Below are 27,371 nucleotides of genomic sequence, written 5' to 3'. Positions count from 1 at the left end.
TTAATTTTATTTAAATATAAACAAGGTTTTATATCAACTGTTTTATGAATATATCAATTAAGCTTGAGCCCTTATTCTGAAACATAATTTGATTAAGTTCACAAATCACTAATTCAAGTACAGCATCCCTAACTGATAAGCTTTAATAACTATAATGAGAACAAAAGACTCTTATTTAAAACAATGATAAAACTTGATAATCTGCTTTTGCCTGGTGCTAATTTTAAGTCTTCTTTGCCTTTGACTTTTTGGCAGACACCCTGCATTACAACTCCATTACCATTCCTAGTTCCCTTATCCCTATCTTTCTGCACTTTAGAGGCTAATTTCCCCAGACTCCTTTGTGGGTATCTGTAGGCAAGTGACACAGGTCTGGCTAATGAAAAATGAAAGTTTTTCCTTTACTGATAAAAGGAAAGAACTATTTTTCTCTGCCCCTGTCCCTTTCTTCATGCTTAGAACAATGGTGTGATGTCTGGATAATTATAGCAGTCATGTTGTGACCATGAACCAGTATAAGAATGCCCCAAACATTTCATAGTATATACTTACATTAAAAAGAGTACTATAGGGGCGCCTGGGTGGCGCAGTCGGTTAAGCGTCCGACTTCAGCCAGGTCACGATCTCGCGGTCCGTGAGTTCTAGCCCCGCGTCAGGCTCTGGGCTGATGGCTCAGAGCCTGGAGCCTGTTTCTGATTCTGTGTCTCCCTCTCTGTCTGCCCCTCCCCCGTTCATGCTCTGTCTCTCTCTGTCCCAAAAATAAATAAAAAAAAAAACGTTGAAAAAAAAAAATTTAAAAAAAAAAAAAAAAAAAAAAAAAAAAGAGTACTATAATTTTATATATTATATACAAGTACATATGCAATAAAGAACTGTTAAACTTAACTTAAAAATTTTCATTCCACAAACCCTCAAACCTCTGACTCCTGTTGTTGCTTTATTAAATATTGGGTAGATGAAAAGAATATTCATAAAATAATACGTGTCATAAAGAAAAACAATACACTGACCAGCTAGGTAATCGGCACTCAGACTAAGAAAAAGGACAACCTCAGAGGCAAGCTTTATCCTAGATTTTGTTTATCTTTTGCCATTTTAATAATCCCTTATGCTTTCTTTTGTTCATCTTTATCCCCTTTGAAAGGCTAGGAATCAAGACCTTTAGAGTTCTTTCTTCATCCATGTTGCTAATATATGAAACACTTTGGTCCCAACACACTGTATGTTTTAAATTTTAATGTTTATTTGTTTTTTGAGAGAGAGAGAGAGAGAGAGAGAATGGGGGAGGGGCAGAGAGAGAGGGAGATGCAGAATCTGAAGCAGGCTCCTGGCTCCGAGCTGTCAGCCCAGAGCCCAACGTGGGGCTTAAACTCACAGACTGAGAGACATGACCTGAAGTCAGATGCTTAACCGACTGAGCCACCCAGGTGCCCCCCAACACACTATATGTTTTAAAATTCAGTAGACAGCCTGACAGCTTCCCTCCCCTCTCAAATTACAAGGCAAAGAGAATGGTGCAACATTAAAAACAGCAGGTTTTGGGGCGCCTGGGTGGCGCAGTCGGTTAAGCGTCCGACTTCAGCCAGGTCACGATCTCGCGGTCCATGAGTTCGAGCCCCGCGTCAGGCTCTGGGCTGATGGCTCAGAGCCTGGAGCCTGTTTCCGATTCTGTGTCTACCTCTCTCTCTGCCCCTCCCCCGTTCATGCTCTGTCTCCCTCTGTCCCAAAAATAAATAAATGTTGAAAAAAAAAAAAAAAACAGCAGGTTTTAAAGGTTCTCTTTATGTTGGTAACCAAAAGCCTTAGGGAGGACTGAGTTCATCTTTTCAGAGCTGGTTAGATGAACAGAGTACACACAGGATGGGGAGAGGGTCTCACAGTTAGGATTGGGGGGTGGTCTTTGTATTCAGAGAAGAAACTTCAACTTTGAGGTTTCTGAAGGGGTTCCCCGGCCCCTCCCTCCGCTCAGTCCTAGTCAGGCAGACCCCTGCCCGAGCCTCCCTCCTGAGATCCTGCATATGCTTCCTTGCTAAATGACTCTTCGCACCGTTATCTCCTCACGGGATACATCTGTTGGGTGCCTTGCATCCTCAGCTCCGCTTTCATCTCTTCATATCTCAACACATTGTTTCCTCCAGTCCTGGTGCCAGGGTGGAAGGGAGCCATCCCGCCCGGCCGCGCTCAGGGATTGGCAGCGAATGAATGATTGGCAGCGGGTATCTCTGTCAGGGCTTTGGCATGCTGCAGAGTAGAAGCCCTGTGCTAATGAATGCCATCTACACCTACCAGATGTGCCACTGGGTGACATGCCAGATCTTTTACATAATGCCATTCTGCCGGACAGGAGACAGCTGGGGGAGGGGAGTATATTTTAATGTTTTAATGCCATGGAGTCTTTTTTTTTTTTTTTTTTTTTAATTCAGATCTCCCGCCACAGCAGATGTACCCAATCAGCTCCCCTTACACTAGGCTAAAACCTATGGCTGAGGGCATCTCTGGAGAGCTGGAGTTCCCTGAACAGATCCCTTGGCTCTCTCCTATACTCATCACATCTTTTTCCTTCCTTGAGTTTGCTCGCCTCTCCCATTCAAACTCGGGAATTGTTTTTAAGTTGAAGATATAAAAACACTGGAAGGATCTGAAATGAAAGGGGAGGAACCACACTTCCTACCCCTCCCCCATTCTCTCCTTCCCTATGCTAAATGTCCAAGAAGAGTTTTCTTCACCTCATCCCCTTCCTCTTCCACCGTCCACTGGAAACTAGAGTGTATTTGTCCCCAAGGGTGATATCCTATCAGTGACTATCCCACGTCCTGGCTGAGTAGTTGTCTCAATGTGTAGGTGTCCAAAAATCCATGCCTTTGGAGAGGAATGTTTCCTAAAGTGGGATGAACAAAGTGGGAAGGAAGGGAAATGAGAAAAACACTTCTGACGGACAGCGGGTGTGTTTTGGCTCCCCACCCCACCCACCCCCACCCCGCCCAGCTCTCCACACTCCTGTCCTGGGGGAAACGGCTGGGAACGGGGATCGGAGGAACTGCCTACTGGGTCCCCCGCTTTCGCTAGACCTGCCAATCGAAACCGCCCCGAAATTCGGGGGCCATGGCAGGGGCAGGCCTCTCCTTCTCCGCCACACACGCAAGCACTCAGGCCGCTCCTGCGCCGCAGACTCCCGTCCTTTGCCCGCCTGCGCCCGAGCCCCGGCCGCCAGGCCCCTTCCCTCGCACCCGCACCCCTCCCGCTGCCGAGGCTCCAGATGGCGGCTCCTCGCGTCGGGCTCGAGGCCCCCAGACGCCGCCCAGCAGCAGCCGGCGGTCGCTCCCTCCCTCCCTCCCAGCTGCTGCGGCAGAGACCAGGATGGACTGCTTTGAGAGAAGGGCAGGCTCCTGCACAGGCTCTGATTGGGACGGGAGCCCCGCCGCGGAGGGGCACGCGGGAGCCGCGCTCACGGGGAAGCAGCTTTGCAGGCCCCAGGTGAGGAAGCCGCGGCGGAGGGGGCAGGAAAAGACGGGAAAGCCGGGCCACTCTCGTGGCGCCCTCACACCCACTCTCCGTCCCTGGCCTTCCTCCGCGCACCACCTCCCAGTCCTGGCGGAGCAGTAGCTGGACCCGAGCACCCGCAAGACCGCGGGGAGCGACCGTGCAGCTGCCAGGAGGGGGCGCCCAACTCCCCTGAGCCGGGGCTGGAGGGCGGGCTTTGCTGGGGATCCCGCCGCAGCCCAGTGGGAGGCTGTCTCGGCGGGCGGAGTGCCCCCTTCTGCCGGAGAGCGGTAATGTCCAGCAGCTGCGGCCGCCCCCTTCCCCATTTTCTCCTCTTCTTCCTACCACCCTCTCTCGCTTCCAATTTGCTTCTCTTTTTACTTTGCCTGCCAGGTTCCGTTCCTACCCTCCGTGTCCCTCCTTCCATTCTGGAACTTTCCTCTCCTTCCTTCGTCCCTGCACACGCTTGGGGAAGGGTTTGGCAGCCTGCGGGGGGGATGCTGGGGAAGGGGATGCATTTCAAGCCTAGACTCCGGCTCCTCTCCACAGATGCTCCTCTGAGTGCCCGACACAGCAGCCCTGAGACTGGCGGCAGGGGTTGAGGTCATTCTCTCGCGGGCCAGGGCCGGGCGACTCTTTATTTGCCGGTGAGTGACGCGTCCGGGAGCAGCGCTTCCCCTGAACCGGGAGTGGGGGACGAACTCCTCTCACAGGACGGATGTATGAAGTTCAGAGGCTTGGTACTGAGCCCCTTTCTCCCACCCAAAAGTCAGGCCACTCGAGGGCATCTTCCCTTTACACATATCCCTAAAAACCCCAAGTCCGTCCCCTGGGACAGTTCTCACAGCTTCCTCCTCCTAAGCAGTTTTGCCGGGTGCCGGGGCGGCACTAAAAGGCCACCGCACCGGGCGTCTGTGCCCATCTGAGGTCCTCTCTAATCCCCCGTGCTCTGGCGCGTGCCCGCAGACCCTCCTCTCACCCCGGCGCCGCGGCCGATGGGCATTAGACCCCCGAGAGCACGTTCCGTAAGCTCCCAGCACAAATCCCCTCGGAAACATTAATCACAACCACCAGTGAATGCAAAATGTGTGCCCGTGCCGTGTCTGCTTTTTAATCCCGAATGTAATTCTGGAAAGCAGCATCAGAAAGGGGCTCTATTAATCCCTTACACGAACAAATACAATCTCTGACCTACTAGACTTGTTTTCCTGCAGTTTCACAAAGAGTTAGCCCCACTCACTAGAGGAATGTTCAAAGACAGGAAAACTGTGAGAGACTTGCCAGGCATTTATGCAATAACGGGGTGCACTTCAGCCAAAAGGCGTACCTGTTGGACAGTGGAATCACTGGCCAGGGATCCCGAAATTCTGCAGGGGCAGCAGCAGAGTATGTCCGGGGAGGGGGGAGAGTGGGCTGGGCAGCAGGCACCTAGAGAGTTTGGAAGCCCCAGAGGAACCCCAGTTCTCTCTCCTCCACAGGCTGGGGACCCAAGTGACCTAATCTGAGGGACTACCTCCTCATGAAGGCGCTAAAGCAGGCAGAAGGGCTCACCCACAACATTCAGGGGTCAGGGTTTGACCCCCTGAGGCCTGTTCCTCGCACTTGAGATTTCATTCTCATGTCCAATTAATCATATCTCCCTTCTCCCATTTTGATCAAAACCATCTTCCAGCCCTTCATCATTGTAATTTGCACCATTGCCTTTTATCTGCGATTAATTAGGAAATCGAAGAAGATAACGAGGGTCGGGTCAATAAATCAGGCGTAGGGACAGACGGATGGACAGACGGTTGGGTGGGGGGTACTGTGTGGGTGGGGCACTGCCAACCGAGCCGGTTGGAGCCGCGATGGGCTGTGGCCGGAAGGGGTTAAGGCGCTCATGGCGGGCTGAGTGGAGCGTCTGCTCTGAAATAACCCCAGTGGGCACAAGCAAAGACTTCTCACTGTACTACCGCAGTGGAGAGTCTCCTGAGATTTTTTGCTTTTCCTGTTTGAGTCTAGAAAAAGAGAGAGGAGAGGATTTGGGTGGGGTGAGGGTGGGATTCCTATTCCTGTCAAAGGGGCCTCCCTCCTGGCAGATGAACAGATTTAAAGCTGGGTGTTTTTAGGCTGGGATCTATTTCTTCTGAAGATCAATAGATTTACTTGTGCATCCTTTCCTTCCCTCTCCACTTGTCTGCCAGTCTGAAGGAAAGTGAGAGGAAGGGAAGGTGGAAGGGAGGGGGAGGAAGAAAAAGAGAGACTGAGAGACTCTGTTCTTATGATCATATAACTCCCTAGCCAAAGAGAAAAGCTTGTAACACGGCATGGCTCCCTGCTCTCGCAGAGGCGCAGGACGGTTCCTTATTCTTTTCTCCCTCCATGAAATCGATCACGCCTCCCAGACGGCTGAAGGAGGGCACTTTGCCACTCTTCACAGCTTCGCCCCAGCCTCTTTAGCTTTCAATTGAAAACCAATTAAAGGTTTCTATAAATCTGTTAGCTCCCCTTTTATCTGGGGACCCCTGATGCATGCGATACTGCCCTTTAGATGCCTCTTCCGTGTTTTGTTTTACAATTGTTGTATCAATATAATGCGGCCTTTCTTCTCCTGTCTCTATAGATACAGATACACAAGGAAAACCAAAGCTATTCAGTCTCCTCATTTGTCCAGCAGCCTAACAGTGGTGCCCTTTCTCTGCTGCTGCTTTCCCTGCTTCGGGAGCAGCAGTTATGGTAGAAGCAGATGGCTACTGATTGGGGGAGCTTTGTGGCTCTAATACTGAATACTTTATGGAAAAGGACTTTATCATGCTTCGCTGGGCAGAGGAACAAGGGTGGTGAGATTTATGGCCAGGAAAAATAAATCTTTTCCAAGTTGTGGCTCCTTCTCACCAGTTGTCTCCTTTGCTGGTGGTGGGAGGGGGGGTCAAAACACCGAGGAATTGGTTTTATTTTATTGTATTCTCTTTTCCGCTAACATCACTTCTTAGTCAGTCTGAGAGGAGAGGAGACTAAGAGCCAGAAGGTTATGAAATACCTTAGGTGACTGTTGCTGCATCAGCATTCTCTGCCCTCAGGAAAAAAGCAGAAGGGAATGGTCTTGAACGCTGTCTGGGGCCAGGTTTTCCCGGACGTCCTGTTAGTTCCTGGGTAAAACATCATCCTCCATTATGCTATTCTCTATAGGGAACAAAAAAGGATGTAAGTGCTCCCATCCGAAAAATCAGAGGAGGTCACTGGTATTGAAGGAGTGGGGCCCTGATGAGGCATATGGTGATGTAGGTATGCTCCCCACTCTGAAAGGGTCTGAGCTGCGAGGATGATTAAGGGATGTCTGGGAATGACAGTTTTGGGGCTCCTCCTCGAATTTTCAAGCTTTGGGGAATATAGAGATTCCAACACTCCGCTGAAGGTCTAACGCACCCCAGGATGACTGACCCGTGCGTCTTTTCTCTTTTCTTCCCCTCACCTGAGTTTTACCTCTCTTGAGTCAGGTATGCTCTCTGTCTGTTGCAGGAATGCAGCCCTTCTCCGTATGCAGTAGGCTGCACCTTTACTCCTCTTGCCCCCCAAACCTGTTCCCTAGAGCAGTGCCACCCTGTCTTCTACCCCTCCTTTAGGTCTCCCCCTCCCAGGGGCCATGACTAAAGACAGAAATGCTCCCAACTTGCCTACTGGCAGTTGGGCACAGAGACATGGAAGCCACGTCCAATCGTGGGTCTCCCATTCCACATCAGACCCCTTATCTTCTTAACATTTGAAACGACATTTTCTACTCAAGAAACGTTTGTTGAGAATCTTTCGTGTTCCAAGCTCCTTTTCTCTGCCTTTCCTATTATTTTACCTTGTCCCTAGAAACTGAAGAGGAGAAGCTAGGAGGAAGGAAAGGCATGCAGCTTCCAGCCACAAGCTAATTCTTCCCAATTCTGTGGGTACTATCACCCCAAATACCCACACACACCTTTGTGCACTGTTTCTCTCTGAAAATAAGGGAAAGTGAAGCAGGAAAAGCAAGATTTAAAAATTACATTTATCTAGATTTCAAAGTGGCAAGCACTGAGATACTTGAAGTAATTAACTGTTTGGGCTCCTGCTGCATGCTAGGCCGAATGCTCTGCCAGGCTTATCACATTTAATTATAACCCTCTGAGTCAAACGCTATTCTCTCTAGTTCACAGATCCCCTTCCTTCACAGGAAACAGACGCACAGAGAGGCTAACTAGCCCGAGCAAGAAGTCCAGCTGGGATCTGAACCCCGGCTTCCTCTTGCCACCCTGTGAGATAAATGTTGTTTTTGCTACTTTCCAAATGCGGGCACTCAAATTCAGAGAGGTTAGGTGATTCGCTCAAAGACACAGAGCTAGCAGATTCCTAGTAAAAGTGTTTAGGAAGCCAAATTTGGAGCTCTTAACCACCACCCCTGGGATCCTTCACAAGAAAGAGCAATAAGGAGCCCGCAACTGACCTCTGTCACCGGGCCCCGGCCTGGGCGGGAGATTTCCCAGAGCTCGAGGCTACAGGCGTGGGGGCGGACAACGCGCCTGCTCCGGGCCGCGGCTGCGCGAAAGCGGCGGGCGGCCCGGGGAGGAAGCTCAGCACCGCAGCCCCGGCCCCGACAGGGGCTCCGTCGGCCTTGCGGCCCATAATGCTCCGCGCGCAGCCCGCGTGCGGGCGTCCGGGGCGGGGCCAGAGGCAGTGGGAGTGAGAGAACTCGCTGTGCTCGAAGTCCCCCGGGCAGCGGCCCACCTCGCTCCCCAGACTTGGGTGTGGAGGGGAGAGCCGCGGCTGCCCTGCACGCTCCAGAGCTCGCCCGCTGCTGAGCCGCCGCCCTTCGAGGCAGAGAAGGGGCAGCGTCGCTCAGAGGCCCTGGGCCCCGATCAGACCGGCGGCGTGGTGCCCCGGGCTTCTCTGCCCACCCACACTTTGGCTTTCTGGCTGCAGCTCTTGAGTTAATCCGCGAGGCATCCCGTGCTGCTTGTCCTACGTGCGGGGTCGAACTGCCTCAGCCTTTGCTGCCCTCACTTCCCTGCGTTTCTAACGTGGCGCCGCTATCAGTTCTAACGAAAGGACCCCCTGACGACTGAGGGATGGAAGTCTAATCGGCCTCCTGGCACAAAAGTGCTGCCTCTTCCGTAAAGGGGAGGAGGGAATGGGGACTGCCGCCCCTGCTTGGAACATTCGGGCCCTTCCTTCAGTAGCAGCGACCCCTGAATACCTGAACAGATTCTTCCTGCCTCTATCCTCCCGTACCTCCTTCCGGGTTCCCTAGAAACTTCGAGAATCCCTGTAGCCTTCGCTGAGTGGCTTTGAAAGCGGGTGCACAAGTCCCAAATTTTTTAAAAAGGAAACGCAGGCAGTGTTACTAACAGTGGCATTAGCCCGCACTGAAATAAGTATTTAATATGCGCCAGGTGTTTTTCTCCGCACTCGCTAAGTATTACCTCACCCCTCTCGATAACTTTATGAATACAATTTCCTTTACCACTCTCGGTTCTCAGATGGAGGCCTGAAGCACAGACCGGTTAAATTATCTGCCCGGGGTCAGGGGCCAGGATTCGAACCCAGAGAGTTTAGCTCCCCTAGTGGAGCTGGGGCCTGAACCTGAGTTGTTGGTCCTTCTTGGGTCAGTTCTCCAGACTTGTGAGTCAAAAGAATGCTCCCTAATAAAGGTATTGCGACCTCTCTGGGATGTCCAAGACTGAAATGAAACTAACCCCGGCTCTTGGAAGTTATCCCTTACCATCTGCTCAGAAACTGGCTTTCCAAAAGTCGTTCGCCCTGGTTTTCTGTCCTCACCGCGACCCAGGAGGCAGCCCTTTGCAGATTTAGTTTGCTGAGGAGGAAAACCAAGGCTGAGAGAGGTCACCGGCAACCCTGCATATATAAGAATGCAGACCCGTGCCTCTGGAAAGGGGGTGGGTGCATGGCGGGGGGCGGGCGCGGACACTGCCTACCAAAGCACGTGCCAAGCGGGCTGGGAGGAGGGTGGTGGTAAAAAGAGCATTGCTGTTCCCTCACGCCCAGCCCTCAGGACGCCTTTCTGCGAGGCAAGTGGGAGGCAAGTGGCGCCTAGCAGGAGACAAGGGTTGGCAATAATTCCAAGGAGGCAGCAGGAGACTGGAGACTGTGGAAAACATGGCGCTTCCTCCCTGCTCAGTCCAGGGCGTGTCTGGAGCACACCCAGCTCACCTCGTGGCCTCTTCTCCCTCCCACCCCCTCCCTCACGTTCATGGTTTACGTGAGCTGCTTCTAAAAGAGAGATCCCCTGTTGAAGGTGGCAAGTCTTGTTCTGTTCAGGTCCTGTCTAGTGTGAGGCTCCATACTCTTTGGTGACTCATCCCAAACATAGTGGGAGCCGTGTCTTCCCTTCATGATACTGTCAGGGTAATCTTCTGAGTCTCTCCCAGGGTGACCTTGTTAGCCCACATCGAACCCCATGTCTGTCATTGGCCTTCTCTGCACTCAGCTTTGTCGCTGTGCTCTTTACTAAGAGATGGACACCAGGGACTCCAGACATCAGAAATTGTCTGCGTGTAGCAGGCATAAAGCATGGAACCAGCCACACTCTCAGTACATTGACTTTCCCCAAGATATTTTCACACATTCAGATGATCCCCACTTGTCTGAGACATTAACTTCCTAGAACCCCAGGTAAACTGATTCTCCAATGTAGATAATGCTATGAGGCATCTGATCACACACACAAGGTACTAGATACTAAAACCATACGTGGGAAATCTATTCTTTAGAACTCTATTCAATTTGGCTTCTCCCGGAACAATTGCTCTTCTATATGACTTCACACAAACTATCTTCTCCAGAACTATCCTACGTGAAAACATACAACAAGGAGCACCGCCTACTTTGTGAACTTGGAGCCAAGAAAAATGATAGTCCTGAATGTTTTTTTTTTTTAATTTTTTTTTCAACGTTTATTTATTTTTGGGACAGGGAGAGACAGAGCATGAACGGGGGAGGGTCAGAGAGAGAGGGAGACAGAGAATCGGAAACAGGCTCCAGGCTCTGAGCCATCAGCCCAGAGCCTGACGCGGGGCTCGAACTCACGGACCGGACCGCAAGATCGTGACCTGGCTGAAGTCGGACGCTTAACCGACTGCGCCACCCAGGCGCCCCCTGAATGTTGTTTTTTAATTGCTACCCTCAACAATATTCACTCCCAACCAGATTAAACACACACACACACACACACACACACACACACACACACACACACACACATGCTAGAGAACCATATCTGATTAGATATAAAAATTGTTCAGACCTAAACTGAATTCTAGGCCTTTGGGAAACCTCAACATCCAGGTCTTTATATTCAATATATCTATTTTTCTTAGGATTTTGTGAATAATTTATTTGATATTTCTGGATATTATTTATTTTTAAAATATGAATTTTCCTCAAAACTTTAGAAGAGATTATGAATTATATCTTGGTTATGTTTATATTATATTACCAGAAGACTATCAAATCAATCTGGGAACTGGCCTTTCAATCAGCAAGAGAACAAATATAACTTTCAATCTCCTTGCATGTTATTTCTAATATTTGGTGATGTATCTACAGTATTGTTTATAGTAGTCATGCAGTTATTGCTGTTTGTGGCAAGTTGATCTTTGAATTCTCTGAGATACCACTTCTCCAAGTATTAGAATTGAAGAAAGACTTACATTGGTAGTCTTTAAGTGCCTATGATGCTTGAATCAAAATCATGAAAGATGGTTTTCAGTCAAACAGTCCCAATATGTTATATGACCAGGGGAGCAGTGGAGGTATGAGAGCATAGTTTGTGAAGAAATCAAACTATATTTCCAAGGCTCTAGCAAAGCAATATGATTTGGTGCTGTGTGGTTACTGACTGATATCTATTCCCCCAAATCTTTTTCAGTTTTTTCCCCTTTATTTGCCTCCCTTTTCCTCAGAGAAAATCAGATGTCTGCCTCTCTCATTAGCCTTCAGGAAAGTATGCCATGGACAGATTCCAAGCTAGAAAGTTCTGGGCATGTGTGCATTCTTCCTAGACCCCCTTCCCAGGAGAGGAATGTTTATGCTGCTCATCCCCCAGCAGCCCAATTTAAAATCAAAGTCCATACCTCAGAGAACTAGCTGGGATCAGATGCTAGGTATTTCTCCTAGTATTAACCCAGTGTAAGTCTATCAGCACCTGTCTTTTTAACTCAGGAATCATACACAGCCTAAAATAGAGAGATAAAGAGGTGAGATTCAAGTACTGAGTGTTGGGATAATGTCTCTTCTCCTGGCTGTGTAAGAAAATTTGATGTAGGACCTCTCAACGTGGTGACATTCCTAAGGCCTAGAGTCAGTCTTCTTAAAATCTGATGCTCTCTCCCATTTGAGACTGCTCCACAGCCCTTGGTCCCCAGTCTGCCTGGACAGCTGGGATCAGGGAGTGAGAAAGCTTGGAGTGGTGACTGTGGCCCTACTTATAGTTCCTTCTGTCCACCCTTCTCCTCCTGCTGAGACCTATTCAAGCACTGTGGTGTCTGAGTCTAGGAAGGACATTGTAACCTACAGATTTGACAAAACTGGGATAGTCCTTGCCAGCTCTATAGATATTATATGGGGAGTGGTATAAAAGCTGGGAGAACCTAACGGGTCAGATGCCGGATATTGGATTTGGTTCACAGGTCACAGTCACACAGATGAGCATGAGGCACTGATTTCAGATTTGTGGTAGTTGTCTCCAATATTACCTCAGTTTGCCAGCCCTGCTAAAAGTCATACTCAGAAGCTAGTAAGCCAGTTAACTAGGACTCAGATCCAGGAGAGGAAATGAATTACACAAAGTCCTCAAAGACTATCCAGCTCAGAGCTGAACTCCCAAAAGAAGGGGAAGGAGAACTTGAGATCCCTCAGAGTTATAAGCTTGAGAAAGGTAGGTTATAATCATAATGAGAATAGTTGTAGTAGAGCAGCAGCATTAAAAAACAACTACCATGTATTGAGAAACAGGATGAAGCAAGAAAAATGTGAGTCAGGAGTAATGATCTCTGAACTTGAGAGACTGGAGTCCCTCCTCCCAGGCTACAGAATTATCCATCCTTTGAGAGTCTGGCTGTCCCTGGACCAGCCTGGCAAACATTCACTCCTTTATCCCTGATGAACCACCTATAGTACTTAGGCAAGGAATAGACCCAAACTAAGATTGCCATGTACACTTATACAAAACAAAGTGCCCCCCATCCCTGTAAACTTTTACCCAGTCAGCAAGTCTGCCTCTTCTTATCTCTGAGTTATCCCTTAGAACATTTCTTATTCTCCAAGATAAGGCTGTGTAATGCAATACCCCTCCATGAAGTTCCATTCTGTACCTCCCCCCAACACTCACAGCTTCATCCAGAGACTTCCCTGTGTGAAATTAGTAAGTGTAGGAAAAAGTCTCCACAGTCTGTTTCATTGACCATCCTCTTGTCTCCCAGTGCATTTTCCCTCTCAGCATGAATTGCTTTTTTTTTTTTTTTTTTTTTTCTTTTTTTGGCTACTGAAACTTGCTGGTGTAGTGCTTTGGAAATAGGATTAGAGGGGGATGGACCAGGACTTGGAAAGGAAGAGAGAAAGCAAAATAATGTGCTTTCATTCTTAAAGGGTAATACTCCTCCTGAGTGAGTTATTCTTGGAGACTTCACCAGCCTCCTATCAACTAAAGTTGAGGTATTTGGGGGCCCCATTTCTCTACCCTGGGAGGAGAAAGGGCATTTCCATTCTAATACTCTCTAAGAATCAGATTTCCTTTCTTACACTTTCTCCACCCTCTCACTTAGTTCATAAAAGGCACCACCTCCGGAATCATTCATCAACATCTCTCCAGCCTTCTCTTCCAAAACAATACTGCAGTTGTCTACGTGTGTGTGTGTGTGTACCATAATTGCAGGAAGCCTTGCTAAGGCAGAGCAAGGTGAACATACCTTCACTCTTCATTGTTGTCTCTCTAATTATTTAATTGGAAATAAAATCCCAGGGAAAAGAGCTCCAAATATAAACCCATTGTTCCATGTGAATTAGATCAAACTATTGACTGAGATGCATTTTTATAATACTGTTTGCAACTGAATAAATGCCTCAATCCTTCATTTAGTATCAGTGAATTCCAGGAAGTAATAACGCAGAGTGATTTCAAAGTAGTTTATGCACCATTTTAGCCCATAAATTTCTAGGGAAATAAAAGTAATTTCTACATTTTCTTTACATCCTATTAATAATTGTCATTAAGACCATTTATATTACCAGGCAAAATGTGCACCACTTAAAATACTGGAAAACCCTCAAAGTAGGAATGCTGAGCTTAATCTTACCCATAGTTGTTTTTTGCTATAGCAGTCATTCAATACATAAGATAGAGAGTTGGTTGGATTCATAGAATGTTAGAAATTCTTTTATTTGGGGATTTTAATTTGAAATCAGTAGGGGAAATCTTAATTAGGGGTCAGAAAAGTGGAATTGAGAACAAGTATCTGATGACCAGATTCTCAATACATCTCTCCCCTCACTGATATATAGAATCTTAGCTATTTTCTGGCTTGGGATTTGGACAGTCAAGCTCCCCACACCCAACTTAAGTGTCAGAAGCATTTTTTTTTTAATTTTTATACAAACTGGAGTTTAGGTTTCAGAACTTCAGAGGAGACATAGTCTAAGTGTCCTGTATATTTAAGAAAAGAAAGGCCAACGGAAAGAAAAATGTTTTCCACTTAGAGTTTAAGGTTATCTAAGTGCCCACACACTGAAGTGGATGCTTTTATATTTACAATATGTAGGAGAATTTTTTTTAATGGAATTGAATGGAGAGATGACTCTTCCTGGGAAAGGAACACTTTCTGTACTCTGCATAACAGCAAAAGGAGGCTCCAAGGAGTGTTCTGATCAACAGTTTAATGGAATAAGGGTCTTGGGCACTGCACACACACACACACACACACACACACACACACACACACACACTCTGTCACTTTGTCAGGCTGGAACACCTCTCTAAGAGACCACAACTCTCTTTTGGCTACTTCTTTATCTTAACTTGCTGTTGTTAACATCTGTGCCCCTCCTGCCCTTTCTTTTTCCTTTTTTTCTCTGAATTCACTTAAGTGTCTGGCCACTATTCTTCATCCCTGCAGGTTTTCTTCCATATGTTGAGGCATTTTTTTTTGACATTTCTAATTCTTCCACCCTTTTTTAAAACAAGTGATAGGGGAAGGAGAGATGCTTTCTTGACAGAGAGGCAGAGAGAGAGAGAGAGAGAAAGGATATATGAATGAAGCATCCAGTCATAAGACAACTAGTGGCTAAAACACTCAGATTCTTTTATATGGACTTGTGAAAGCCCTCAACATTGAGCTTTGGTCAGAGTTGCCCTTTGCCACAATGTTTAAAAGTGTTCATACATGCATAAAAGAAATGATAGGTTAAGATGAAAGACAATTCCCGTTTAAGAAGCTTTGAAACTCAGTAGCTAACCTGGAAATTCCCCTCATCCTCCCTAAGGTATAGGGTTTTGCCTAATATATAGGGCTTTTGCAACCCTTCTTTGCCGGAGTCCCAGTTTACACCGAGGCAGGTGCCCGGTCTGATCAGAAGAACTCAGAACTTGTGGGGGGGGGGGGGGGCGGGGAAGGGGGCTAACCAAGACCGGGTGGAAATGGCGGTGGGTGGGTAGGGGGGAGATAGACATTAAGAAGAGAACTCACGTAGTCGGAAATTACTCCCACATTTTTATTTCTCCTCGGCAAAAACCTTCCCTGGCCTCCTTGGACTGCGGGTGCGGCGAGGAAGGGCACGTTCTTCGCTGTCCCACTGGGAGCCAGAGGGAGGTCTCGAAGTTGAGAGAGGGTCAAACACTGTATGCACCCTTTCCTTTTAAGGTACTCTCTGACAACCCCCAAACCACTTACCTTATTGCAGCCTGGATTAAAAAAAAAAAAAAAAACCGAGGCTGTGTCCTTCCTAAGTCGTGGTTCTGTTCGGTCCACTTAAGCCGGCTACACAATCTGATTCATCCTAAAGCTAACATACTGCCCCCCTTCAAATTGGTGGTGTTGTGGGTGGGGCTGAGAGAGTGGAGCTGTCTATACACTAAAGGTCTTTCTTCCCTTAGGATTTGGTAGTTGAAAGGTGAAAGAGAACCCTGAGAATCCCCAGCGAAAATGTGTTGCGGCCCCTGTGGAAGGAGTCAACTTTCAGGCTGTTAAAGTCCTCAAGTCATTAGCTTCAGCTGCTGCACTAAAGGGGCAAGCCAGCGCCTCTAAGTGGCTTAGCGCACAAACGAGGCTCCCGAGACGGCCGCGGCAACTCCATCCGCTCTTCCACCACCGGCTGCACGTGAATTGCTCTCCGGAGCCCATCTCGGTAATAATTTTTACTTTGACTACCCCCCTCCGAGGTCTTAGAACACGGGCCGCCCCCAACATGGGACCCCCTCGGGGACAACGAAGAGCTCGCCAGGCAGCGGAAGAGCTGGGACTGCTTGAGCCTAGTAACCTGGATTCTTCCCACCCTTCTCCCCCTCACCTCTCCCCCGGCCCGGATACTCGAGTTCTGGGACCAGAAGACCCCAGTAAGTCCCCTGCTGCGATCTGGTGGCGTCCGCGCTCCAGCATCCTCACCCCATCTCTGGATCCGGGGGGAGACAGAGCCAAGTTCTCACCAAAGCGCATCCTTTCTGAATCTTGCTCGGAAGGGCATGGTACGGTGAGCGCTCCAAGGGAGAGCTGGCGCCGTTTTATCACCCCCGGGCAACTAGCTGCGCAAATCAGCGGTGGCTCAGTGGCCAGAGAATCCCGCGGGGCTAATCCGTAACCCTCCTCCCCTTCGCCAAACTCAGACTCGGGAAAGGCGCGCGGGGTCCGTGCGCGCGCTGGGTGGCCAGCTCTCTGCCAGAGGTTCTCCAAGTGCCAAGAGAAACGGAGAAAGGCCCGCTCCAGGTCTTTTGGTACTCCCCTTTCTGACCTCGACACTGATTTCCCCCTCCTCACAGTCCCAGAGGGCCGAAGCTTTAGGAGGATGCGGGCCAGGCTGCGCCCAGAGAGGCTTTGCCACTTGGGGAGCTCAGGACCTGCGGGGCGCAGGCAGGCCAGAGAGACCGCTTCGAGGCAGGCGGCGCCGGAGGGAGCGCCCAGCCCAGCAAAGAGTTAAAGGGAGGGGACGTGGGCTGTCACGCGTCATTGGGCAGATTATGTGCAGCAAACAAAAAGTGTGTGTCTGCGTGCCAGTCAGTCACTGCATCGGGTCCATCTGTACAACTCTCTCCGCGCGCTCTCGCTGTCTCGCTCTCGCTCTCTCGCTCTCACCCCTCTTACTCTCCTCATCTCTTTCACCCCATCTCTCCATCTCTCTCTCTCTCTCCTCTCTTTAGGCACAGCCTACGAGACAGCAATATCAACACCTCTTGACATGGAAATGCACTGATACAATAGGCAAAAGAAGCACTCGATTGCCTCTCCCGGTTCCAGGTGGCCTTATTTGGGCGATTCGTTCCTGACCTTATTCCTGGTAAGTGTCCGTGCTTTGATGTGGGAGGGGGATGGGGACGAAGGCAGGTTTGCTAGGGGAGAGTGGAAAATTTTGCCGTCCGGCTCGTCATCTACCAGAAGAGAAGGGATCTCTCCCGGCAATACGGTTATACAAAGGGAGGAGCGGGTGGGGAGCACTTTGCGGGAGAAGCGAGCGACTGGGGAACGCGCGGCCGCCAGACAATGCCTGCCTATCGGGAGGGCGAGCGGCCGGCTGCAGCCGCGGGCGCTCCGCGAGCCCCGCGGGCTCTGGGGAGGACCCTCCCCCCCGGACGCTGAGCGCGGGGCCTGGAGCCGGCGGCGGAGCTCCGAGCGGCTGGGTGCACGGGCGACCGCACGCCGGCCGGCGAGCCCGGGCTCTCGCCCAGCGGTTATTGTGGCCGGCTCGAGGCTCGTGGCGGCCGCCGCGGCGACGCGAACCCCTATTAGCGCGGCGTAGCGAGGATCTTTTCACCATATTGTTAGGTAGAACTGCATTTTAATGATTGCGTCCCTGCTGTTGCCCGAAGTGACGGGGCGACCTCCCGGCACAATGAAACGCTTGTGTGAAAGAGACTTTTAAAAGGAGGAGAGAAATTGAGGCATAAAACGCTGAATTGAGGAAACTGAAAAGGAGAGAATAGGATTCCGTTGAAAAGGAGATGAGAGGTTCTGAAGGCTTTTTATTTTTTAACGTATTTAAATTTGCAGTTAGAGGTCAGAAAGGCTACGTGTGTGGGGTAAAAGATGCCCAGAGATAGATGCTGTGATAAAGTAAGTTTCTACTTTACGGATATTTTCTCTTATTTCTGTCTGGCAGATACAGCCCAATACTTGACATTTGCCGGATGTAGCGGAGTGAATGGAAAAAGAGGCTGACCAAAGTTTCATGCTCTGTTAGCTGGAAAGGAAAAAAAAAAAAAAAAAAAAAAAGCTCTACCTTGTAATCACATTTGCAAGATTAATTGGTTAATAGACATTAGGATAAAAATGGACATTACTAATATTATTCCATAATGAACAGCTACTCAGGAAAAGAATTAGGTCTACTTTTTCCTGCTACTTAAATTATACAAAGCATACATAAATTATTGCCTATCTCGACGTTGTTAGGGAAAAACCAACTTGGGGGAGTCTTTTAATCAGTCAGAGTTAAGAAGGCAGTTAGTTCAAGGCCAGTTTAAAATTTAAATTCCTGCTTTGTTTTTGTTTAAAAATGACAAGTTTTGGAAGGGTGTCCCGTGGCCAAGGAAGGAAAATGTCTCTTTATGACAGTTTAATACAGAGCCTTCCATCAGGGCATTACTCTCTACATTGCTGTGGATTAGTCAGAGAGCCCACAGAGGTCTACACAAGTGGGGCTGCCCCCTCTTGCCCAGACAGGGTCATATCTGGGGAAGGGAGATTTCACCAGGCACTGCACACACAGTATTTCAACCAGGGGACACTTCAGGCCTGCCCTGTACCTGCTACTTCATGAGGTACATGCAATTCAATCCACCCCCTTGTATAACAAGGTAACTGGGATTCACCCTCATCCATAAATAAGCATGTCGAGAAAAAAATAATTACCTCTGCTTGCTGCTTTTAATTAAAGCCTCGGAGGGACAGTGTTGGATTATGGTAATGAGCAGACATACGTCCCCTCTTGTAGGCTGCAGAGAAAGGTTAGCTGACACAGAATCAGTGGCCCAGACACTCCACTTGAAATCCATTCGCCATGCTCGGCTGTCTCTGCTTGCTCACTAAGGCTGCTCCCCTCTTTGGAAGAAAAACAAAACAAAACAAAACAAATCAACTCCTGGCCACTCAGTTCAATAAACAAGAAGAGAGGAGAAGAGCTTTCTCCCAAGGGTGAAAGTTATTTTCAGTCAGGAAACTATATGCTAGTAAAAAGAAAGAAAGGAAGAAAGGAAGAAAGGAAGAAAGAAAGAAAGAAAGGAAGGAAGGAAGAAAAAGAAAAAAGAAAAAATCCTATTGTTCTCCCCTAATCTGGTCCCAAATCCTGGCCCATCCTCCCCCGAACTGATGCAAAAACCCGATTTCTCTTTCCTAGCCCTGTTTTCCTTCTGGAGAGCAGTGCACTCTGAGCTCCCACTCTTCCAATTATTTTAAAAAGCGAGTGAGGGGTGGGAAGGAGAGGAAAGTACTCCTTAGTTGTCATTTTCAGAATGCTCCAGATTAATCTGCCACTGGCTTTATTTTGGAAATAAAGGCTATGCAAAAATCAGGCAAATTCAAGAAAATTTTGTCTAAGAGTTGAAATGTTCTGCCTGGATTCATAGAGGCAAAAGGAATAATATAAATTGTTTCCTTGTCCTGTGTATCTGTCTCCAGTGATGGAGGATTCAGGCATCCAGCGGGGCATCTGGGATGGAGATGCCAAGGCTGTCCAGCAATGTCTAACAGATATTTTTACCAGCGTTTACACCACCTGCGACATCCCTGAGAATGCTATATTCGGTCCCTGCATCCTGAGCCATACTTCCCTGTATGACAGCATAGCTTTCATTGCGCTCAAGTCCACAGACAAGAGAACAGTCCCCTATATCTTCCGGGTAAGTCTTGGCCAGTGGTGCACAGGGTATGAGGGTAATGCCCTGTTGAAAACTGACTAAGAATCATTCAAATGACAATCTGAGATAGGTTCTGAATGTAGAAAGTGAAATAATGTGAGACATCCTATTTAACAGATCAAAACATTAAAAACAGAAAAACAAAAATTAAACTCAAATTATTGGCAACTGATTTCTGGAATAAATGACAAAAATTTGATTCGGAGTACCAGGTATATCTAAATTGCTGCCTCAGTCCTAGGCTTTCCTGGTGATAAACACAACTTCCTTAACTTTGGGGCAGATTTCAACCAGGGTTGAAGCTGTTTGCATAATAACTACTCTCTGTAAGTTCTTTTATTATAAGCATCGGCTGCATTTGTGTTCCAACCTAGGAGGCCTAGTTTTCTCCTAAATGTTACTCTTTCTAGTAAGCTAGCTAGTACCCAGAATTTGTATTTAATAAAGATGTTAATGGCTGGACAATAAAACAGCATTAAATTTGTATGAGTTTCAAGATATAATTCCTCTCTCATTCTGTCTTTCCAAAGAAAAACTATTAATTGTTTAAGGCAAAATTAGGAGGATGAATCAATGCCACAGAATAATTTCTAAGATCTAAACTTGCTTTTTTAACTTCCAGAAACAGACAAAATCCCTCACACTTGTGTAATGTGAGATAATTGAGAAGTGCATTCTCAAGAGGTTAACACTAATTTAAATTGTAAGGAAAAATTTCCTCACCAATATATGAAAACTACAGTTTCATCTATATGATTGATACAGTGTTTCAAAGGACGGTTATCTTGCCTCCTGGTTACAAAAACGAAGATGGGTGCCGACCTGGGTCTTGGTTAAGCTTGAGCTCAGATAATTCTCTGGAAAAGAATAACATAGAGGAAATGGTCCGGTTCCTCTGGCTTCATTCTCTCACAGGAGTCTCCCCCACCCCCCACCCCCATCCCCTACCTCCTTGTATTCTTTCTTTTTTCCAAACTGTAGGTAGACACCTCAGCAGCAAATGGTTCTTCGGAAGGTCTCATGTGGCTGCGTCTCGTCCAATCAGCCAGAGATAAAGAGGAACAGAACCTTGAAGCCTATATAAAAAACGGACAGCTGTTTTACCGCTCTCTCCGCAGGATTGCCAAAGACGAGGAGTTACTAGTTTGGTACGGGAAAGAACTGACTGAGTTACTCTTGCTCTGCCCCTCTAGATCCCACAGCAAAATGAATGGTAGGTTGGCTCGCGACCTGCGACGGGGCCCTTCGCTAGCGGGGAAGACGCAGGGAGAGGCGGGGGCTCCCTCGGGCGCACTGGCGTCTTTCCTCCCTTAGGGCGACTGGGCAGGGAAACTTCGAGCTGGGACAGATAGGTGAGGATGAATCGGGGACACTAGGCTTGATGACTGCACTCCTCCCCCGCGCCCCAAATCAGGAGGGAAAGTTAGATCAGGTCGGACAGGATACTCTTTTCTCAGGCACTCAGGTCCTGAGAGATGAAGGTGGATTTGTGAAAAGGGTGATGGCAAACCGGTCTGGAGACGATGCTTAGTAATCCTGTGGTGTGCCTGTGTGTGTGCGCGCGCGCGCACGTGTGTGTGTGTGTGTGCGTGCGTGGGTGTGTGGTGTTTTCTCACTAAGCAGGGTCGTCCCCTTACACATGCCTGGAATGCAGCCAACGTTTCCAGTTTGAGTTCCCCTATGTGGCGCATCTGCGCTTCCGCTGCCCCAAGAGACTTCACAGCGCTGATGCCAGCCCCCAAGAAGAGCAAGGCGGCGGCGTGGGCACCAAGGATCACGGGGGCGGGGGCGGTGGCAAAGACCAGCAGCCGCAGCAACAGGAAGCGCCCTTGGGCCCCGGCCCCAAGTTCGGCAAAGCCGGACCTATCCACCACTACCCGGCCCCCTCCCCCGAGGGCAGTAACCAGCCCGCGGCAGGCGGCGGCGGCGGCGCCAAGCCCTCCACGGACTTTCACAACCTGGCCCGGGAGCTCGAAAACTCGGGGGGAGGCAACAGCTGCTCCCCCGTCCGGGGCCTCGGTAGCGGCGGCGGCGGCAGCGGCCACCAGGAGGCGGAGCTGAGTCCCGACGGCAACGCCACAGGCGGCGGCAAGGGGAAGAGGAAATTCCCGGAGGAGGCGGCGGAGGGGGGCGGCGGCGTGGGGCTGGCGGGGGGCCGGGGCCGCTTCGCCGAGCGGCCCCTGACCGCCTCCAAGGAGGACTTGGTGTGCACCCCGCAGCAGTACCGCGCCTCGGGCAGCTACTTCAGCCTGGAAGAGAACGGCCGCCTCTTCGCGCCGCCCAGCCCCGAGACGGGCGAGGCCAAGCGCAGCGCCTTCGTGGAGGTGAAGAAGGCGGCCCGAGCGGCCGGTCTGCAGGAGGACGCGGCCGCCGACGGCGGGGGCGCGGCCGCCGAAGACCAGGACGCGGGCGGCGGCGGCGGCGGCGGCTCCTCCACGCCCGTGGCCGCTTCACCGGCAGGCGCCGACAAGCTGCTGGCCCCGCGGCCTGGGGGCCCGCTGCCCGGCCGGCTGGAGGGCGGCAGCCCGGCGCGGGGCAGCGCCTTCACCTCGGTGCCGCAGCTGGGCGGCGCGGGCGGCAACGGGGCGGGCGGCGGCGCGGGCGCCGGGGCCTCCGGCGGAGCGGGCGGCGGCCAGGGCGCCGCGTCGGACGAGCGCAAGAGCGCCTTCTCGCAGCCGGCGCGCTCCTTCTCCCAGCTGTCCCCGCTGGTGCTGGGCCAGAAGCTGAGCGCGCTCGAGCCGTGCCACCCCGGCGACGGCGTGGGCCCCACCAGACTCTACCCCGCCGCCTCCGACCCTCTGGCCGTGAAGCTCCAGGGGGCCGCGGACCTGAACGGAGGTTGCGGGGCCCTGCCGAGCGGTGGCGGCGGCGGCCTGCCCAAACAGAACCCCTTCCTCTACGCCACCGCCTTCTGGCCCAAGAGCTCCGCTGCCGCCGCGGCGGCGGCCGCGGCGGCCGCGGGGCCCCTGCAGTTGCAGCTGCCCTCGGCGCTCACGCTGCTGCCGCCTTCCTTCACCTCGCTGTGTCTGCCCGCGCAGAACTGGTGTGCCAAGTGCAATGCCTCCTTCCGCATGACCTCCGACCTGGTGTACCACATGCGGTCGCATCACAAAAAGGAGTACGCGATGGAGCCCTTGGTGAAGCGGCGGCGGGAGGAGAAACTCAAGTGCCCCATTTGCAATGAGTCCTTCAGGGAGCGCCACCACCTCTCCAGGCACATGACCTCGCATAATTGACACAGAAAGGACCCTAGCTTTCCACGCGCGCACAGTCACAGTCAAGCCACCTACAGGAAAAACGCGAGGACATCCACCACCTCCTTGTGACCTGAAACACTGCACCCAAAGACAGACACACACACACACATACACGTGCCACCCCAACCTTCTCATTGACCTGTTTACCCGAGACCTGCATTATACACGCAGACACACACACGCACGCACGCATACAAGACAGGATGGTGGATTTTTGATTGGGTGGGTTGTTCGAGGGGTTTTCTTTTGAATGCACGCATTTTCACTTTCCAAAAACAAAGGTACATTTTTAAAAATGTCATATATTGCAACATATTGATGCATTTGTCATACGTTTCTACTTAAATTATTAAGCACTTACGGTTTAGATGTAATAATTATATGTAAGGGCAAAATTTATTTTAGATATAAAGTAAAGGAGGAAGGTGAGATGCTTTCTGCATTTCTTGATGACAGTTTGTGTTCTTACAAAAAATAAAATAAATAAAAAGGGGTCACCATTCAATTTAAGTTTCCAGGGGGAAGTGCATGTATCATGAAATGATTATGGACTTCAATGAAGAATGTCATCATTATGTAAATATGTATTTCCTTTTAATACAAAGTGTAATTTTGTGCCAGTGAAATGGAGTCTGAATAGTTATGTGTTTCTTTTATCCCTGGAAAGATTTATTAAACTTTATAGATTATCCAGGTATGTTGGATGCTTTGACAATAAATGACTATTTTCTTCAAAGCAATTATTTGGAAAGTGTTTTAAAATACTTGTTTTGTAGCTCAGGGCTACACTTTGAGTAGAGACCACCTATTTTCATTGAGTCTCTGAAGGAGGAGGTGATAGCAAAAGAGGGATAATTAATCCCGTCCCACTTATATTTATTCACCCTAAGCCGATACTGAGCCTAAAAGGGAGAAGACAAAGCTTGATTATTGTTGGGAAAATCTTTAGCTGGAAAGTGGTGGTCTTCTTCATATAAGGACAAATCATTTAGACAAAGATGTCTGCCATGAAGCTAGCCTGTCAGTGGGGTGTCAGCATTCTTTTCAGCAGTAGGGTAATTAGCATCTTCACGAGTGGCCAGAGACAATTTTCAGGCCTGGATCAGAGAAGCCAGATGAAAGGGCCACTTTAATTCTACTAAGTGATGCCTACATGGAGAAGTATCTTGTCCTCTAGAATCCTTCAGCATTCTGTCACTACCTATTAGGAGGCCCAATGGGGGAGTTTCTTTAGAAACCAAGGTGAAATGACCATGATAGTCTATGTATTGCGGGGCTCAGCTTTCCCTCTAAAGGCTTGAGCAGCTGCACTGCACAGCCTTTGTGGGGTGGTAGTTGCGGGGGGGGGGGGGGGGCGGGGGTGGGGGGGGGACCAGTCCTGGAGAATTACCATACAGAGGAATCTGAGAATTCTCCTCCTCTTTCTGCTCTTCCTCTTATGAAAAGTCTCTCTGTACTCTTCATATATGGACAATTCTTAGTTAAGTTCTTCAGCAACCATTAGGTGCAAAACCAAATAAATGATGAACCTTTAGTTCTTACAGTAGCATGCATTTAATCCATTAATCCACAAACACTCCCCTAACAAATACTACACTGGTTTATCTATCACAGGAGATATTCTTTCCTATTTTTTCTTTCTTCACATCTTGCCAGCCTTCCCCTATGTCAGAAGGACATCTGTGAAAAAGTCTGAAGAATGAAAATTGCATATTGTCTCACTGAAGGCATTCAATGGTTCCCCCTCTAAAAAGATTTCAAAGCCTTTATTATCTTAAGGTGACCACAGAAAAAGTTATGATTAGGGCTGGGATCAAGCAAAGACCAGGGGTAGGGCAAAGAATTGTATCCACAGTGTGAACCCTGTTTGGCAGAAAAGTAGGTTGACTTTCTTATCATCTAAGTACTGTTCTGTGCCACATTACTCTGAGGCCTGTTCTCAGTTTTCACAGGCAACAGTTGGACGATGTGAAACACTAATCCCCAGTAAAGTGGAATGAGAACAGACCAAAATTTCAGTTCTGTTATTCGTGACTAACATGACTCTGCATCATTACTGGCATCCTTTGATTTAGCTGCATCTTGGTTTTCTCATCTACACAATGAGTGAGGCAGGTTAAACTACTTCTAGCAATGGGGAATTATTTTTGCTAATGGGCTAATCGGGTCCCAATTAAATCTAAAGGGGAATGTGTAGAGAAAAGACCAAGAATGGTCATGAAGCAAATTCAATGGCAAGAAGTGAGAAAGGTATTTGGAGACAAATGAAACATGGGCCTCAGGAGATCCTTAAATCACAATGCTTGAGAGGCTAACTAAATTGTCCATACCTGAGATGCTAGTGGATCTTTCGAGCAAAATATCTTTAAAACCAGCCCATCAACAAACAATACAGGTTGCTTGGGGCCTCACTTTCCAAAACAACCCCCCCCAAAAACTTAAATGCCCCTATGTTTCTGTTCCAGTCGTCCAGAATCTCCTCTTCATCAGCTGGCTTTGTTACCTATTGGGGATTCAGAGATGAACTTAGGTCTAGAAAAAGGTAAGTAGATGCTGCTTTTTGTAAAGTCTGGAAACATGTAGTTTGAAGGATATGTGTAGATTTCCCTTGTGTTTTCTTTTGTATGATCGTTAATTTAGTCACACTATCAGGAGTAATGCTCAATCTTGGCTGAGCTACGGCCCAGGCAATGCAGGTAGGTGTGTTCACAGCAGATACTTGAGGGCTGGGCTCCTGTGCTGATCAATTTGCCCATGAGATCTTTTTGGCGGGAATTATTAGGGGAAGGGTGCTCAGAGCTAGTCTGCCTTCAGCCAAGGCAAACTGAGAAATGTTTCATTTTAATGCTGCATTTTCAAGCTTTCTGATGTATGTTAAGTCTCTCCACGTCTGAACTTTCTCAGATGAGACTTTCTAAGATTCCATAGCCTCACCCATCTGCCCAGCTAGCCGAGGTCACTGAGGCCAGGGGCATAGATGTCTGCTCACAGCTGCAAAGGTAACAAGGTCACAGGGTCATGCAGGCTTGCAGCTGTATTGGTCAGCTGAAGTTCAGGCAGGTGGCCTGAGCTCACAGCCCTGAGACCGAAGGTTCTAAACACCGGGGAAAGGGAAATCAACCGGTTGCTGCTCCAGGATCTGCTCTGTCCCAGTCTGGGGCAGAATACCAGGTGCCTAGGGCCTTCGATCTCCAAGCGTGCTCTCTGAGCAGATTCTGAATCCCTCTCCTCTTTTGGCTTTTGTCAGTGGGGTAGGCTAAGGGCGGGGAGGGTGGGGGGGGCGCCTGTATTTCCCAGGATCTGCTTGCAGGGTATAGTTTACGCCCATAGGCTGGGCAACTGAAGGGCCCCAGAAGACACGCAGATCCTGCACCTGTTCCAAGGCGTTTCAGAGGGGAGACCGAAACCCGACCCGCCCGAGAAAAGTTCCCAAGGTCCCGGGCCCACTTCTAGGTTATTCGGCTCTTGGAGGCCCAGAGTCTCGAGTTTTGCAGTGGCCGCCAATCGCGCCAGTTCCAGGCACCCGTCTGCCGCCGCAGTTCCGCGCCGCGGTGGACGGGGTGGGGGTGGGGGACAGGTGTTCTAGCCCTAGTTCTGCATTTCCCACCTCCCACCCTCAATCTCTGAACTGTGATGCACCGCTTGCTCTCCGTCCTGTATTAAGTTTTCCCTCCCCGCAGCTTCTCCCTTAGACGCCGTGACCAGTAACCGTCCAGGAAGTACTCCCCCGCCCATCCCGATTCCGAGGACCCGAGCCCTAGAGCGGCCTAGCCGGGTGGATCCGGAGGTTCCTACCTCTCGCTCTCTTTCCACCCACTATCCGTGCACACCCCTTTGACAGCCAAGACCTTGCGGAGAGCCAGAGACCGGTCCCCTGGGGCAGACCACTGCCGACTCACGGAGCTTGGGGCCAACGCGCGAGCAAGGATCCGGCCCCGGGAGGTGGGGGACGGGGGCGGGGGGGGGGCGGGGGGGCGGGGGTTAGATTTAGATTTTCTTTCTTTTTTCTCCTTGCCCAGTCCCGTGCTCTGAAATCATTATTGGCTCCTACCGTGGTGTCTTCTGTCTCCCCTTACCTCAATCCCTCCTCACCTCCATGTCTCAATCATTTCTGAAGATTTGAGACATTCCTGGAGTTTTTCATAGAAGCCTGCCCTTGCTGATTCTCAGCCATCCAGGCAACCGACTTTTCTGGGAGCTGCACCAGCCCAATAGGAGACTTTATTGTCAATTTACTGGGTATTGAGGACTCCCCCCACACCTGATCTGGGGATTCAAAGAGATGGACACGTGCCAGTTCCCCCCAGACACACACACACACACACACACACACACACACACACACACACACACACACACTTCTACAACAAGTTCTTCCTAGGAGAAGAAGCAGTTTGCCTGGCTTTTGAATTGATATGCTTTTGGCCTTGCTTGGAAATGTCATTGTCTTCCCTTGAAGGTGCAAAAACACCTCGCCAGGTGTAATAATTTTAGCCTGCCCAGAAGTTTTATGAACTGGAAATGGAATGAGAAGCTCGGCCACCTCCTTTTTCTCTTCC

General features: G+C 49.5%; 2 protein-coding genes and 1 long non-coding RNA gene across 7 annotated transcripts; 1 reads left to right on the top strand and 2 right to left on the bottom strand.

Annotated features, from left to right (window-relative positions):
- Window positions 1–1,761: 1,761 nt before the first annotated feature.
- On the bottom strand, window positions 1,762–13,301 carry LOC147581908 (uncharacterized). Its single transcript, XM_086702968.1, has 5 exons — window positions 13,240–13,301; window positions 9,203–9,295; window positions 7,928–8,459; window positions 6,500–6,642; window positions 1,762–2,878 (listed from the first exon to the last, which is right to left on the bottom strand). The coding sequence occupies exons 1-4, from the start codon at window positions 13,299–13,301 to the stop codon at window positions 6,631–6,633; spliced, it is 699 nt and encodes a 232-aa protein (XP_086559094.1). The 3' UTR covers window positions 1,762–2,878; window positions 6,500–6,630.
- Window positions 3,123–23,552, top strand: PRDM8 (PR/SET domain 8). 5 transcript variants are annotated; one of them, XM_086704770.1, is made up of 7 exons: window positions 3,123–3,474; window positions 4,030–4,127; window positions 15,587–15,837; window positions 16,844–16,980; window positions 19,317–19,537; window positions 20,537–20,768; window positions 21,176–23,552. In XM_086704770.1, exons 5-7 carry the CDS (start codon window positions 19,319–19,321, stop codon window positions 22,789–22,791), a joined length of 2,067 nt encoding a protein of 688 aa, XP_086560896.1. In that variant the 5' UTR covers window positions 3,123–3,474; window positions 4,030–4,127; window positions 15,587–15,837; window positions 16,844–16,980; window positions 19,317–19,318; the 3' UTR covers window positions 22,792–23,552. The 5 variants fall into 5 exon arrangements, with proteins under 5 accessions (XP_086560896.1, XP_086560899.1, XP_086560895.1 ...); XM_086704773.1 differs by having other exon boundaries at window positions 15,587–16,980; window positions 21,179–23,552; XM_086704769.1 differs by having other exon boundaries at window positions 15,587–16,980.
- Window positions 17,471–20,489, bottom strand: LOC147581907 (uncharacterized). Its single transcript, XR_015250383.1, has 3 exons — window positions 20,279–20,489; window positions 18,552–18,740; window positions 17,471–17,880 (listed from the first exon to the last, which is right to left on the bottom strand). It is a non-coding gene; the product is annotated as an uncharacterized LOC147581907 (long non-coding RNA).
- Window positions 23,553–27,371: the final 3,819 nt, after the last annotated feature.

Source organism: Puma concolor, chromosome B1, assembly GCF_028749965.1.
Source record: "Puma concolor isolate L17-30 chromosome B1, mPumCon1.1.hap2, whole genome shotgun sequence".
NCBI classification, from domain to species: domain Eukaryota; kingdom Metazoa; phylum Chordata; class Mammalia; order Carnivora; family Felidae; genus Puma; species Puma concolor.
The sequence above is the reverse complement of the archived record's forward strand: the minus strand, read 5'-3'. Positions and strand labels throughout refer to the sequence as shown.